At 42.6% G+C, this 15,089-nt stretch overlaps 1 protein-coding gene across 2 annotated transcripts; it reads left to right on the top strand.

Moving 5' to 3' along the window:
* The first annotated feature begins 70 nt into the window (after positions 1 to 70).
* Positions 71 to 15,046, top strand: LOC129834341 (neuropilin and tolloid-like protein 2). 2 transcript variants are annotated; one of them, XM_055899241.1, is made up of 9 exons: positions 76 to 557; positions 3,181 to 3,237; positions 3,389 to 3,535; positions 5,078 to 5,326; positions 5,641 to 5,688; positions 5,985 to 6,112; positions 6,755 to 6,983; positions 13,224 to 13,337; positions 13,459 to 15,046. In XM_055899241.1, exons 1-9 carry the CDS (start codon positions 548 to 550, stop codon positions 14,121 to 14,123), a joined length of 1,647 nt encoding a protein of 548 aa, XP_055755216.1. In that variant the 5' UTR covers positions 76 to 547; the 3' UTR covers positions 14,124 to 15,046. The 2 variants fall into 2 exon arrangements, with proteins under 2 accessions (XP_055755217.1, XP_055755216.1); XM_055899242.1 differs by lacking the exons at positions 3,181 to 3,237; positions 3,389 to 3,535 and having other exon boundaries at positions 71 to 557.
* Positions 15,047 to 15,089: the final 43 nt, after the last annotated feature.

Below are 15,089 nucleotides of genomic sequence, written 5' to 3'. Positions count from 1 at the left end.
TGGCTTTGCTCAATTTTACCAATATAATCTTTCAATGCAACAAGAACAGAGCAGAGACTTGTACGCAGCGAAAGAGAACGTATCCGATTTACACTCGGTGATGGGGTACATGCGTACAAGCTGCTCATTCACGCAAACATCGCCCGGAGCTTAAATGAGCCTTGTTTAGTGCCATTACTTCAGTTCAGCCACAGACCGCTCTGTGCGCGTCTCTCGGATACTCTGCTGCTCAACCTCACTGGACAATGCAACCTACTTTAATAATAGCATATGTTGCATGTGGAACTACAAGACACCTGTCTAGATGGAATTAACGTTGTATCTAATACTTATCGGGAGTGGTTGAAGAAGAAGCGCTTGTTTTCCTCAGAGGAAATTCGGAGTTGATGATTGTCTTTCTGACTATGGAATTAAGGCGGTCAATGAAAAGTTGGATTTTATAAAAAGCGACTCAATGCCTTGGATCCATAAAATGGAGAGAGAAAGCGTGTAACTCCCCAAGCTTAAGAAGGAGAACGTATTTGGCACCACCACACAGGGAGAGGAAATGCACAGAGGTGAGTTTTACTGGGCATTGAGCGCTTTTGGATCGTATTAAGGACCACTGATATGATACAAAAGGCTATTAATCACTCGCATCGCCTGTGATATAATTCATCCCTTATTCTTCTGCAATATAGACAACTCACCCTTACCAAATGTCTCCCGTTATATTTTTTCTTGCGCCAAGTTGTTTTATTGCGTTCTGCATGTTTGCAAGAAGCCTAAATCCCTGAATGGCATCGCCACCTGCAGGTTTACTTCTATTCAGTTATATTAGCTTTTTAGACTACTGCAAGGGGTCATCTTTGAAACGTGCCAATATCCTAATTTATAAAGATGTGATCTTTGCACAAGGCTACACAATCCGGAAGAATGCATTCCAATTTAGGCTACTTTTCTATTAACGCCTAAGGTCGATGTCGGCGCCACCGCGGAAATCTATTTAGCATAAAGAAAATCCAAATTGTAAAAAAAAAAAAATCGGTCAATTTAAACTAGATGTGTTTTTTTTTTTGCATTGGATGCGTCTCAATCCACATGTGTAACACTTCTGCGTCTGTGGTAAAAGGTGACAGAGCTAGAGCGGTGTTTGTCAGACCATGAGACATCCCGAACATCTCAAGTCATGTGTGATGAATACAAATGGTAAAAGCAAATAGAGTTTAAAAAACTCCTCGCCAAAATCGCCATGTTTTAGCTGAAGTGACAGCTCCTGCTGATTCGCGCCACATCTGGGACAAGGCCACGGCAGCGGTTTGCAGCTCATTTTAAAACACGATATTCTGCTATGAAATCATTGTGTTTTGTACTGTACTCTAGGCCTATTATTAAAGGGACTGCCAACTATTTTTTAACACACCTAGCCTGTAAACTGCACTGAATCTTATCACCGAGGGGGAGAAAATCATGTTGAGTACACTTCAGTAGGACTGGGCTATTTCAGTCGCGAAAGGCACAAAGTCTAGTCTTAGAATTATCAACAAATGACTGTAGCGTTTTAACTCTGTATAGCCCCATGTTTTATTTTGTAATATAATTGCAGGATCAAAATGCATCAGCAAACATCCAAAGAGGCCATATCTATGCTTTTTGGGTTAATTTAACCAAGCAATGTGGTAGGCCATCCATTTGTATTTACAATGCTCTCCCACTCATGTTCTTCCAGTAGTGTAGGCTATCTTGTAAAGGCATTCAACCTTTTCAATTCAGACTTTCAGGTCCATTCAAAGCTGTTTGAACCAACTGTGTTATACAATGAATGTCTGCCATAGACTGCTTTTAAGAGGTTATGTTCTTTCAGTGGTCCCCCATAGTGGAGTAGGATCCGGAAAGGGCAAATCTATGTGAATAGCCTCATAGTCAGGCCGTGCATGGAAAAGTGTGCGTGTGTGTGTGTGTGTGTGTGTGTGCAGTGTGGCCTTTTGGCCTTCAGCGTATCAAGGCTGGGAAGAGCGAGGGTGTGTGTGTGTGTGTATGTGCGCATGGATGTGTGTATAGTAGAGAACATGCTGTCTGATTTCTTTTTGCAAGCCTAGGTGGCTATAGTCAATCCATGTTTCATTATGCATCAGTCAGGCTCTCGCTCATGGTTTAATGTGATATAGCGCAGTGTATTAAAATCTGTTGGGGGTAAACCTACATCGGGCTTATCTGGAGAAGACAGTAGTGTCGTGGGCTGAAATGTGCACAGGGGTACTGCGGGCAGTTTTAGCACAGATATAATACACAGTGCAGTGCTGGTGCTGCTGCCTCCGGATGCCTGTCTCTCATTATGGCATCACGCCTGTGAGCTTTATCCCATTTGTTCTGGTTCTGTCTTCATTCAGGACAGGAGGCTGAAGGGTTGGCGGATGCTCTGATAGGCGTGATGATGTGGGCCAACCAATGAGTGCTCCCTGACACGCCATCGGAGGACAATATGATAACACATACACAGATATACAGCCTTCTTTATTTAGCTGTACATGGTATGGAGGAGAGAGCTCTTTAGGCATCGAGTTTAGCTTCAGACTTTTGGCTGTGATATGTCTTGGCTCCGATAAGATGCTTTTTAGATAAGCTTTCAATGGCACAACCTATGAAATACAATGGCAGGGATACATCTACAAGACCCAAGGATCAATATTCTGTCAAGTATTGTTGTACATCGTACAGATCAATTGCAAGATGCATCTTAACTATATGTTACTGTCAATGTCGTAGATCATTGGCTCTTTCACTGTGTGTGTGTACGCGTGTGTGTGTGCTTGCGTGCACGGTTATGTTAGGTTATGATGGATATAAGTAAGGCTATAGTTCTTAATGATGCCCGGTATAGCTCCTGCACCACCGCTGTTCCAATAATCACACATACACCATTTTGTAACAACAACAACAAAAAAGGTTTATAATTATCTCACCCAACAGAATAGAAGGCATGTTTCTCATTTAAACTGGTAATTACTATTTCCTATCTTAACTAGCTGATTTCAAGCTTCACGTAATTGCTTTTTAATGAGGTGTGTGTGAGCTAGTGTGTTTGCCTATTATTTCAACACTTTGATTCAATTGTTTTTACCTGTTCCACCTGTATTAGATTGTCCTTTTGTGAAAAATAACGGTGCAAATCATTGACATTGGAATGTGTTTCCCTTGCAGCCTGGGTACTCCTTATTCTGATAGAAGAGGGATTTGCTCTGGCACAGAGAACTAAAGGTGCGTCTCCTGTTGTCATATTATGGGGGAATAATTGGTCACGTTGTTGCACATAAAACATGTTCACTGGCAGCAGCACAACAAATTGATCTAATCCCATACATATCCCAATTCAAACATGGTCTTGATTCTCTTCACTGTCTTTTCTCAGAGTCCTTTTCTCAGAATGAAGGCAGTCCCCCTCAGAATCTTAACGAATGTGGCACCTGGGTCCGCAACATCAACGGGGGAGTCTTCACGTCCCCCAACTACCCCAACACATACCCCCCTAACAAGGAGTGTGTTTACATCTTGGAAGGTACATGTCCGTTTCTGCCCGCTCAAACGAAAATGGCCTCAGCAGTGCCTTAGAACCTGGATAACAGCCGCTTATTGGTTTGTCGCAATTTTAACAGCCTGTCAGTCACTATATGCGTCTTATCAGAGTCATGTCATCCAAAAGTCCAAAACCTATATGTTTGTGGTAAAACTCAGTCCAGTCGAAGTAGGCTGCAGGAACTGATAGTGTGATTTCGTCAGTCGGGGAGATAAATAGAAGACTTAGTGAAGCTCAAGGGCTCCCCCTGTGGAGACATCAACTAGCATAGCCATAGAACCTACCTTGACAAAACGGCATTGACAATCCAAATGATCAATGTGCATGTACAATGAGCAGGGCTAAACGAGGCCAATTCTCCGAGATCATCACGACTCAAGCCCAATAATGAATGGTATCGCTCATCTCCAAAGGTCATAGGAGGGTGAGTCACTCAATACTGATCAGTCAGAAATGTCAGTCAACCTGGTTTATATTTCACCATTTATGGCTTGTTGACTGCATTCCAGAGACTTTTGTCTCTCAGATGATGTGACTCTTGGTTAGCGATTTGTGTATTTATTTGATTGTTTCAGTCTGTTGTTGTATTGAGTTATCCAGCTAAGCTATATGTGGTATGTATGTAGCTACTTTTAACTGAGAGCTCTTGTTTCTAGTCCTTACCGAGGGAAATATACATGTGATTTAGTGTTCTGATAACAGTACTACCGGTTTGGCAGCCGGTTTGGAATCTGTACGGTAGGCTTCCGTCATTTATTCCTGTTTAAAATAGTGGCATTACCCTTCCCACATACCTTGGAAGTACAGCTAATTTGTTTCGGTGTGTGTGTGCCGGCGGTGACATGATTTGTGTCAGTGTGGGCGAGCTAGTGACATGATTTGTCTTTACGTGTGTGCCTGAGCTGTGACATCGTCATTTAAATGGTGGTATCATTTGTTTCAGTTCAAAGGCATTACCCGCTCTTATCAATTTTCCTACCGTTTGACATTTTAGTATTGCAGGCAGTCTGATGCATATGTAATTCATCTATGAAGACAGGAATTAGCTAGCTTTTAATAAAAAATGGTATGTGCAAGTGGTCGTCATGTTGATTCTGGGAGGCTACTTGAGCCAGTCATGTGGGGTGTGATTTACATGACACGAACTTCGAAACTCAAATGTATGGTTGAAGTTTTGGTTCAGAACCTGCAAGGAAACATGCCGACATGTCAAGTCGTTTCAAGTCATGCCACGTCCTGTGTGTATGCATCAGCACATGTGCATTAGTGTAAGGGCTGAACTTCGGCAATATGGATTGAATCGAGCACTAAGCTTGGCTACCTTTGTGTATTTATGCAGGCGTCCATAAACTGGCTGTGCATATGAGTAGAAAACAGGAGTTTAGCTGTTACCAGATTTTTAAACAAGTTTGTGTGCGGACTGAGTCCCTGCTGTACTGGTAAACACAGTCCATGGAGCAAAGCCTTTTAGCAAAAACAAAGCCCAACACACCCCTCCTCCTCCTCCTCTCTCACCTCCTCCAGCTCTCCCTCGTCAAAGAATCCAGTTGGCCTTTGATAAGAACTACTACATGGAGCCCTCCTTCGAGTGCCGGTTTGATCACATCGAGGTACGGGACGGTCCGTTCGGCTTCTCACCGATTATCGACCGCTTCTGTGGGTCGAAGAACCCAGGCCTGGTCACCTCCACGGGCCGTTTCATGTGGATCAAGTTCACCAGCGACGAGGAGCTGGAGGGTGTTGGGTTCCGTATCAAATACACCTTTATAGCAGGTACACGTTCTCAGTTAGAGCTAGCCTACTGGGCATATCCTCATTACACACACAGTCACAGGTGTGGATAATAAGGACTACAGCACATCCGCAGATTCACTGTCAAAGGCCTCATTTTACTTGTTTGTTACCATCCAATTGTGTATATACTTAGACACTGAAATCAGCGTCTCACATCGGGTCACAGATATTAGCTCCCAATGGTCTTCCCCAGTTTATCTGACTTCCTTCAATGGGATCTTATCACTTTTCTTTACTCATGAATTCCAGCTCTGTGGATCAGGACTTATGTGCTTTTCTGTTTATAATTTCAGACCCAGATTTTCATCTGCACGTGGGTGGACTGTTAAACCCGATTCCAGGTAAGCGCTTCAATATTTCACCGGTTTGTCCGATCCGATTTGAAGAGCTCTGTGCTCTAAAGCTTACTGGGTGCTATCTTTCACGGACACATGCTCTCTCACACACAGAGACACATCTCTTTCTCCTTTCTCTCTCCTCTCTCTCTCTCTCTCCCCTTTTCTCCCTCTCTAACATCTCTCTTGTTTCTTTGTTCACGTTTTTCTATCTCTTCCCTTATGCTCACCTTTCCTTCTTCTGCAATCCTTCTCTTATCCATAACCCCCTTCTCCTGTCCTCCACCTTTCTCTCTTCTCAGATTGTCAGTTTGAGGTTGGTGGCTATGATGGTGTTATCCGCTCCAGTCAGGTAGAGGAGGAGGATAAGATTAAGACTGGTGATGCTCTGGACTGTATCTGGACCATCCGCGCTCCTCCTCAGTCCAAGGTGAACATCTTGTTGCCCCGCTCCTTCTCTCCAGTGGCTAAATGGGTCATCGCGTCACTCACGGCAGAGGTCCAGCCACTGGAAACACACCCATTGATTAGAACACAGGAGACTGGGCGTAAGACACACCAGTCCCCTGACACTCTCTCTGCTGTGGAAACAGAATTAGCAGTAGCATAACCAGGGCAGCAGGTATTAGGCCAATAACGCAGAAAATAGAATCGGCAGTACTGGGAATGAAGCTAAAAGCAGTCACTTGATGTCTGCAGTCTTACGAGTTCAAATGTGCTAAAGAGGCTGGATTGTTCCGGGCTGAATTCACAATGTGCTCTCTAGAACGATAGAGAGACAGCTTTGGTATTGACAGAATGTTAAGATTAGAGCCTATTAGGGGGCCAAGCATAAATCTTGTGCTCAAAAGATTTAGTTCTACAACTATTCATCTGATGTCAATGATTCCCGGTGGTTGTGTGCTGTACAATTGCGCTAAGCCTACCAGGATGAGTATGAGTCTATTATCCTTCAGTACCAATATCCCTTTATAAATGCTTCAATTTTCACTTAATTTGGGTTTCATTTCTTTCTGAATGGCAGCAGAGTAACCATGGTTCTGTGTTGTAACGTGGCGATTTCTGGCTGTAGATTTTCATTCGCTTCCTGGAATACCAGATGGAGCACTCCAACGAGTGCAACAAGAACTTTGTGGCGGTGTACGACGGCAGCAGTGCCATCGAAAACCTAAAGGCCAAGTTCTGCAGCACCGTGGCTAATGACGTCATGCTAACCAACGGGGTGGGAGTGGTGAGGATGTGGGCCGACGAGAAGAGCCGACTCAGCCGCTTCCAGATGCTCTTCACCTCATTTGTCGACCGTGAGTGTTCTCCTTCATTCATCAAAAATCTTACTTGCGGTTATTGTGGGCCATCAAAATCAAGAGTTAATTTGGAGATAAATAATTACGATCAGTCTGAGTACTTTATCAATTGGCAGGTCCTCTTGTCTCCTTATTTTTTATTCTCACAATTTAGTGGTCAGTATTTTCTCCAGACACACAGCAGATTTATGAAAGGTTGGAAGAGATAGATGAGGCCAACTGCCCATGATTCTTCTTGATTTATTGACGACATCACATCCTCTGAATAGTAAACAACTGACTGACTGACTTTGAACTCTCATTTTAGAAATGGAAAGTTAATTAAAGTGGCATACTAAGCAGTGATATCGCAAATTATTTCCCCCCGTCTTTGCTGAGTACCTCAAAGAAAATGACAAGTTATTGATATGCGTGTACTGGCCATAATTATGGGTCATCATTCACAATGGACAAATGGGATGTATCTTCCATTGAGGAATGGAAAACCTGACTCATTTGTCATTATTATTATGTTATTATGATCAGAATCACTGCATAAAGCATCAGATGTGGTTCAAAGGTTGTATGTAAATTCCAGAACATTTCCACGGAGGAAACAGTTGGAAGACTTTTATTCCAAAACACGATATCCATTTTCAGAAATGTTAGTAAATGTGCTTTTTTTTGTTTGTTTAACCCTTTACACTCGTGGCCTACATGGATAGGGCTATATTTAAATGTTTCTTAGGCTTTCACAAGGAAATTCAGAGAAACCGATAGTAATTTTGGTGCGTGTATAAAGGAGTCCTGAGTGCATTTAGGTGCGTGTTCTGCGGCAAATGTTCTTCACAATAGACAAACGTGAGCTCATTCTGTTCAGAACAACCCAGAGTATGACACCATGTCACCTAGTAACTGTACATCAAACATAAAGATCATGAATGTTGACACTATATATGACATGAGTGTTATGATATGGAAATGTCAAGTGCACATTTGGACTCAGTTGTTTGCCATGTTTGTATGACATCAAAGCTGTATTTGTTGTAATCCTCAACGTCTAATCTTTCAAAATACATTGGTCATCTTAATTGATCGCATTTTCCTCACTCAGACAACAAAAATGTGCAAAAGTTGCCCAATTAGCGGGAAGGATGGGGGAGACTTCTTGTCGCGTGCAGTGCTCAAGTTCAGAACGACTGTCAGTCAAAACCCATACAGCACTGTGAAGCGCAGAGCCGGACCTCGGAAGTTAAACATAGCATGTTACTGTACAGCCACTGCGTTCTAATTTAGGTGCTTATCAGTGTCCAAATCTGCCATTCTCAACCCGTAAACGGGTATGAGTGTAAAGGGCTACAGAACTTCTGAAATAAATTGGTGTGTTTATTATTTTCAAAAATGATTGTGTGTGTGTGTATACATACACAGTTGAAGTCGGAAGTTTGCATACACTTAGGTTGGAGTCATTAACTTGTTTTTCAACCACTCCACAAATTTCTTGTTAACAAACTATAGTTTTGGCAAGTCGGTTGGGACATCTACTTTGTGAATGACACGTAATTTTTCCAACAATTGTTTACAGATAAATTAAATAATCTATAATTCACTGTATCACAATTCTGGTGGGTCAGAAGTTTACATACACTAAGTTGACTGTGCCTTTAACCAGCTTGGAAAATTCCAGATAATGATGTCATGGCTTTAGAAGCTTCTGATAGTATAATTGACATCATTTGAGTAAATTGGAGGTGTACCTGTGGATGTATTTCAAGGCCTACCTTCAAACTCATTGCCTCTTTGCTTGACATCATGGGAAAATCTAAATATATATATTTTTTATTTAACCTTTATTTAACCAGGTAGGCTAGTTGAGAACAAGTTCTCATTTGCAACTGCGACCTGGCCAAGATAAAGCAAAGCAGTTTGACACATACAACAACACAGAGTTACACATGGAGTAAGTCAAACATATAGTCAATAATAGAGTAGAAAAGGTCTACCGGTATATACAGTATGTGCAAATGAGGTAGGATAAGGGAGGTAAGGCAATAAATAGGCCATGGGGATAAAGTAGTTACAATATACCAATTAAACACTGGAATGGTAGATGTGCAAGTAGAGATACTGGGGTGCAAGATAAATAAATACAGTTTGGGGATGAGGTAGTTGGATGGGCTATTTACAGATGGGCTATGTGCAGTGATCTGTGAGCTGTTCTGACAGCTGGTGCTTAAAGCTGATGAGGGAGATATGTGTCTCCAGCTTCAGTGATTTTTGCAGTTTGTTCCAGTCATTGGCAGCAGAGAACTGGAAGGAAAGGCGGCCAAAGGAAGAATTAGCTTTGGGGGTGACCAGTGAGATATACCTGCTGGAGCACGTGCTACGGGTGGGGTGCTGCTATGGTGACCAGTGAGCTGAGATAAGGCGGGGCTTTACCTAGTAGAGACTTGTAGATGACCTGGAGCCAGTGGGTTTGGTGTCGAGTATGAAGTGAGGGCCAGCCAACGAGAGCGTACAGGTCGCAGTGGTGGGTAGTATATGGGGCTTTGGTGACAAAACGGATGGCACTGTGATATACTGCATCCAATTTGTTGAGTAGAGTGTTGGAGGCTATTTTGAAAATTGACCTCATTTGAGTCAATTGGAGGTGTACCTGTGGATGTATTTCAAGGCCTAACTTCAAACTCAGTGCCTCTTTGCTTGACATCATGGGAAAATCAAAAAAAATCAGCCAAGACTTCTTAAAATAATTGTAGACCTTCACAAGTCTGGTTAATCCTTGGGAGCAATTTCCAAATGCCTGAAGGTACCGTGTTCATCTGTATAAACACCATGGGACCACGCAGCTGTCATACCGCTCTGGAAGAAGACGCATTCTGTCTCCTAGAGATGAACGTACTTTGGTGCGAAAAGTGAAAATCAATCCCAAAACAGCAAAGGACCTTGTGAAGATGCTGGAGGAAATGGATACAAAAGTATCTATATCCACAGTAAAACGAGTCCGATATCGACATAACCTGAAAGGCCGCTCAGCACTGCTCCAAAATCGCCAATGAAAAAGCCAGACTACGGTTTGCAACTGCACATGGGGACAAAGATCGTACTTTTTGGAGAAATGTCCTCTGGTCTGATGATACAAAAATAGAACTGTTTGGCCATAATGACCATCGTTATCTTTGGAGGGAAAAGGGGGAGGCTTGCAAGCCAAAGAACACCATCCCAACTGTGAAGCACGGGGGTGGCAGCATCATGTTGTGGGGGTGCTTTGCTGCAGGAGGGATAGATGGCATCATGAGGAGGAAAATTATGTGGATATATTGAAGCAACATCTCAAGACATCAGTCAGGACGTTAAAGCTTGGTCGCAAATGGGTCTTCCAAATGGACAATGACCCCAAGCATACGTCCAAAGTTGTGGCAAAATGGCTTAAGGACAACAAAGTCAAGGTATTGGAGTGGCCATCACAAAGCCCTGACCTCAATCCTATAGAAAATGTGTGGGCAGAACTGGAAAAAGCGTGTGCGAGCAAGGAGGCCTACAAACCTGACTGTGACACCAGCTCTGTCAGGAGGAATGGGCCAAAATTCACCCAACTTATTGTGGGAAGCTTGTGGAAGGCTACCCAAAATGTTTGATCCAAGTTAAACAATTTAAAGGCAATGCTACCAAATACTAATTGAGTGTATGTAAACTTCCGACCCACTGGGAATGTGATGAAAGAAATAAAAGCTGAAATAAAACATTCTCTACTATTATTCTGACATTTCACATTATTAAAATAAAGTGGTTATCCTAACTGACCTAAGACAGGGAATTTTTTACTAGGATTAAATGTCAGGAGTTGTGAAAAACTGAGTTTAAATGTATTTGGCTAAGGTATGTAAACTTCAGACTTAAACTGTATATAATAAACATACAGTACCAGTCAAAAGTCTGGACACACCTACTCATTCAAGGGTTTTTCTTTATTTTTACTATTTTCTACATTGTAGAATAATAGTGAAGACATTATGAATTTAACGCATATGGAATCATGTAGTAACCAAAAAAGTGTTAAACACATCAAAATATATTTTAGATTCTTCAAAGTAGCCACCCTTTGGCTTGATGACAGCTCTGCACACTCTTGGCATTCTCTCAAACAGCTTCACCTGGAATGCTTTTCCAACAGTCTTGAAGGAGTTCCCTCATATGCTGAGCATTTGTTGGCTGCTTTTCCTTCACTCTGCAGTCCAACTCATCCCAAACCATTTCAATTTGTTAGATGTTGGGGAATTGTGGAGGCCATGTCATCTGATGCAGCACTCCATCACACTCCTTCTTGGTAAAATAGCCCTTACATAGCCTGGAGGTGTGTTTTGGGTCATTGTCCTGTTGAGAAAAAAAATTATAGTCTCACTAAGCGCAAACCAGATGGGATGGCGTATCACTGCAGAATGATATGGTAGCCATGCTGGTTAAATGTGCCTTGAATTCTAGATAAATCACAGACAGTGTCACCAGAGAAGCGCCATCACACCTCCTCCTCCATGCTTCACGTTGGGAACCACACATGCGGAGATCATCCGTTCACCTACTCTGTGTCTCACAAAGACAGGGCGGTTGGAACCAAAAATCTCATTTGGACTCATCAAACCAAAGGACAGATTTCTACCGGTATAATGTCTATTGCTCGTGTTGTATTTCTGATCAATTTTATGTTATTTTAATGGACAAAAAAAATTGCTTTTCTTTCAAAAACAAGGACATTTCTAAGTGGCCTCAAACTTTTGAACGGTAATGTATATAAAACAGTAATATGAGATTTGGGCTTTGGTCAAAAGTAGTGCACTATATAGGGACTTACGCCTTGTTCCACAGGGCACCCAACACTATAGCATTGGGTTCGATTTTATGATGGGTTTAATTTATATGTTAAATATACAGGATACAAACATTCCATTCCAGCTAAACAATGGATATATAGTGTTTTGCAACAAAACCCATTTTAATAAACATCTCAAATCTATTAATTAAATTCTGAGAAGAGTAATATTTTACACACACATAGGCACCCATAACCATTAGTTTCTCATGAAAAAACACTCATGTGAAGAATTAGTCGATATAGCACTTTGGAAATAATCTCTTCAGTTGTTCCTCCACCACACTGTAATAGTTTAACTAAATGCCTGAATAATCAGAGATATATTAATTCCTGTATTCATTTTCGATATCGTTTTTTTTATTCCCATCACGCAGCACTTCATTACCTTTTTTAAATTCAACAGATGTTTTTTTAAGAGAGCTCTTAAACATTCTGATGCATATTAAAAAAGATCACATTTTTCATAGTGTTTGTCTTGCATTTCAAATTCATGTTGTCCCAATGTCATAGACCGGGGTTCAATTAAAGGACAAAACAGAGACATTCATCTTAGTAATCAGTCAAGGCACTTTTACCTGGACCATCACCTTGGATATTTTAGTCCTTATCCATCTCAGAACACCATTGACACGCAGAGAGAGTACTGTGCATCATCATTTTCATTACCTCTGTGGTTCTGGGCTCTCAAGGGGAACTGTGAAGATGGGGAACACGAACCAGCGCTGACACCCAGAGAGAGAACAAGCTTTTTGAAGGCGAGAGATGTCTAATCAGTTTGGAAGTGAGCGCATAGTCAGGGGAACTCTAGGCACTCAACGGGAGACGAAGGCGTGTTATGACCCCTTCATCCCGCTGTCAGAACTGCTTAGCCTCGCGGCAGTGGAGGGGAATGGTTTGGTGCTCGGCAACAGGCCCTAAACAGCGTGTATGTGTCAGGGGTGCGGTGGGACCTGGTGGGGGCTTGTGTCTACCTTTCTGTAGTACTGTCAGATTGGGGGGGGGGGGGGGGGGTAAATGTGTGGCGGGGGGCATCCTGTTAGGACCCACAGAACCAGCCTCGCACATCCATCTCCTGGGCCCAGCAGCCACGTTTAATTTACCAGCCTTCTCGGCTGTCTCGTGACTAGCCTTGTAAGAGCTAGTTTAGTCAGGAGTCTCAGCGCGCCTGGCCATCTGTGCCTCGTGATGGCCGTCTAAATTGATTTGCTGCACTCCATACTCTACGCTGTTTTTTTTTCACTCTGCATGGTTGCTAGGAGAAGCAGCCATTTCAATTGCCGATCATGTCATGAAAGCTGTAAATGATGATGTATGGTTTCAAGTTGCAGACATATAGCGTTTATTGCAGTAGTTTTCATCTTTAATAACTTTACCTTGTCTTGTTTCAGCCCCATGCAATAGCAACACATTTTTTTGCCATAGCAACATGTGCATCAATAACTCCTTGGTGTGTAATGGGGTTCAGAACTGTGTCTACCCCTGGGATGAGAACCATTGTAAGGGTGAGTAAAAATGTAATTTCTTATTGTATACTTTTAATCATTTAGTACTTTTATCACGTGGTAAATTGACTTGCAACAACCAAACCATTATAGTAGACTTACTGTTTTTTCCGCTTCACAGAGAAGAAATCCAATGGCCTGTTCCATCAGATCACTAATACCCACGGCACGGTGATCGGCGTGTCCTCAGGCGTTGTTTTAGTCCTACTCATCATCTCCATCCTGGTCCAGATGAAGCAGCCCAGGAAGAAGTTGGTAGCACGCCGGCCAGTCTTCAACAAGGCTGGCTTCCAGGAAGTCTTTGACCCTCCCCACTACGAGCTCTTCTCCCTCCGTGACAAGGAGATCTCCTCTGACTTGGCCGACCTATCAGAGGAGCTGGAGAGCTACCACAAGCTGCGCCGCTCCTCCACCACGTCGCGCTGTGTCCACGAGCACCATTGTGGCTTGCAGGCCTCGGGGGGCAGCATGAAGCAGAGCCGCACCACCCTCAGCTCCATGGAGCTCTCCTACCACAACGACTTCTCCAAGCCCCCGCCCATGAAGACCTTTAACAGCACCTATAAGAAAAGCTGCTACGGCTACAAACAGACTCACGATTGCGCCGAGAAGGTCATTGAAGACCGCGTCATGGAGGAGATCCCCTGTGAGATCTACGTCCGCGGCGGAGCGGCCGGGCCAAGTGCTGGGCCAGGAGGCTGTGGCACCCTCAGCTCCCGCAACGGGGGCCGCAATAACACCAGCATCGTCGACCCCCAGCAGCGCTCAATGTCCATGGACTTCTAGGTGAAGATGGGAGAGGGGGAAGAAAAAGAGGAGAGGAACCTTACTCAAGTTTATTTTCTGGTTTTCCTTCTTTTGATCAGTTTAATAGGGAGGACTTTCGCATGCAGATTCAGCCTTTCCCCTGTATGCTCAAAATAACGTGACACTGCCACACAGAGAAACAGAGTCAGATGAAAATGACTTGACTGTTTACTGTATTTACATTCATTCACATGTCAAGCACATATATAATGCTTCTCATAACTTATTTTCATCTTTATTTTCGTCTATGTACTGTATATTAAAACCAGAGTATCAAGCTTCATGTTGTTGCTTTTAACGCATTCATTTGATATTGTTTGATTTGATAAAAAATTGCATATATGATGACAATGATGTGATGCAGGTTATGATTACCACACACACATCCAGAGCCCCAACGAATATTCTATGTCTTGAGGGAACACAGTAAATATACATTCAGAAGTGGCAGATTTTCATGTAGGATATCTAGACAGAGGAATAGATGTGTTTTTCTGTGTGCTTTTTAACATTTTGGTTCCATTTGGGGATTTTTAGTTCAGATGCGGACTATGGTGGTGAACCCAGAGAGTATAAAACGGGGAATCTATAAAGGGATTGGGATGCCCACACAAACACACCTGGTACAGGGTTGAGTTTCCATGTACTTTTTAAATGATAGGTAAAAGGGTCATTCGGGAGTTGATGATAAATTCAGAGTGATGTGACAAAGTAGCCTAAATAGACTAGCAACTTTTAATTCAGAAACGTTGATATACCTGAATGGTGGAATAAGGACTACACAGATGAGATGTTGTCTTCTGATCTGATGTTTAAAACAGACAGACATGGGCCACCATTTATTATTTCAATCACTGGTTGTAGGATTTCATTGTTTCATTAAAAGAGACCTTACTCACTTACCTGTGTCTGCCTTTCATTTTATAAAAAAACACTAAGAGTTGC

The sequence above is a fragment of the Salvelinus fontinalis genome, chromosome 35, assembly GCF_029448725.1.
Source record: "Salvelinus fontinalis isolate EN_2023a chromosome 35, ASM2944872v1, whole genome shotgun sequence".
Lineage (NCBI taxonomy): Eukaryota > Metazoa > Chordata > Actinopteri > Salmoniformes > Salmonidae > Salvelinus > Salvelinus fontinalis.
The sequence above is the reverse complement of the archived record's forward strand: the minus strand, read 5'-3'. Positions and strand labels throughout refer to the sequence as shown.

Excerpts from the sequence above, each read along its gene's own strand:
- LOC129834341 (XM_055899241.1), top strand. Across the intron at positions 3,536-5,077 it reads GTGTGTTTACATCTTGGAAG|CTCTCCCTCGTCAAAGAATC; the intron begins GTACATGTCCGT and ends CACCTCCTCCAG. Across the intron at positions 5,689-5,984 it reads ACTGTTAAACCCGATTCCAG|ATTGTCAGTTTGAGGTTGGT; the intron begins GTAAGCGCTTCA and ends CTCTCTTCTCAG.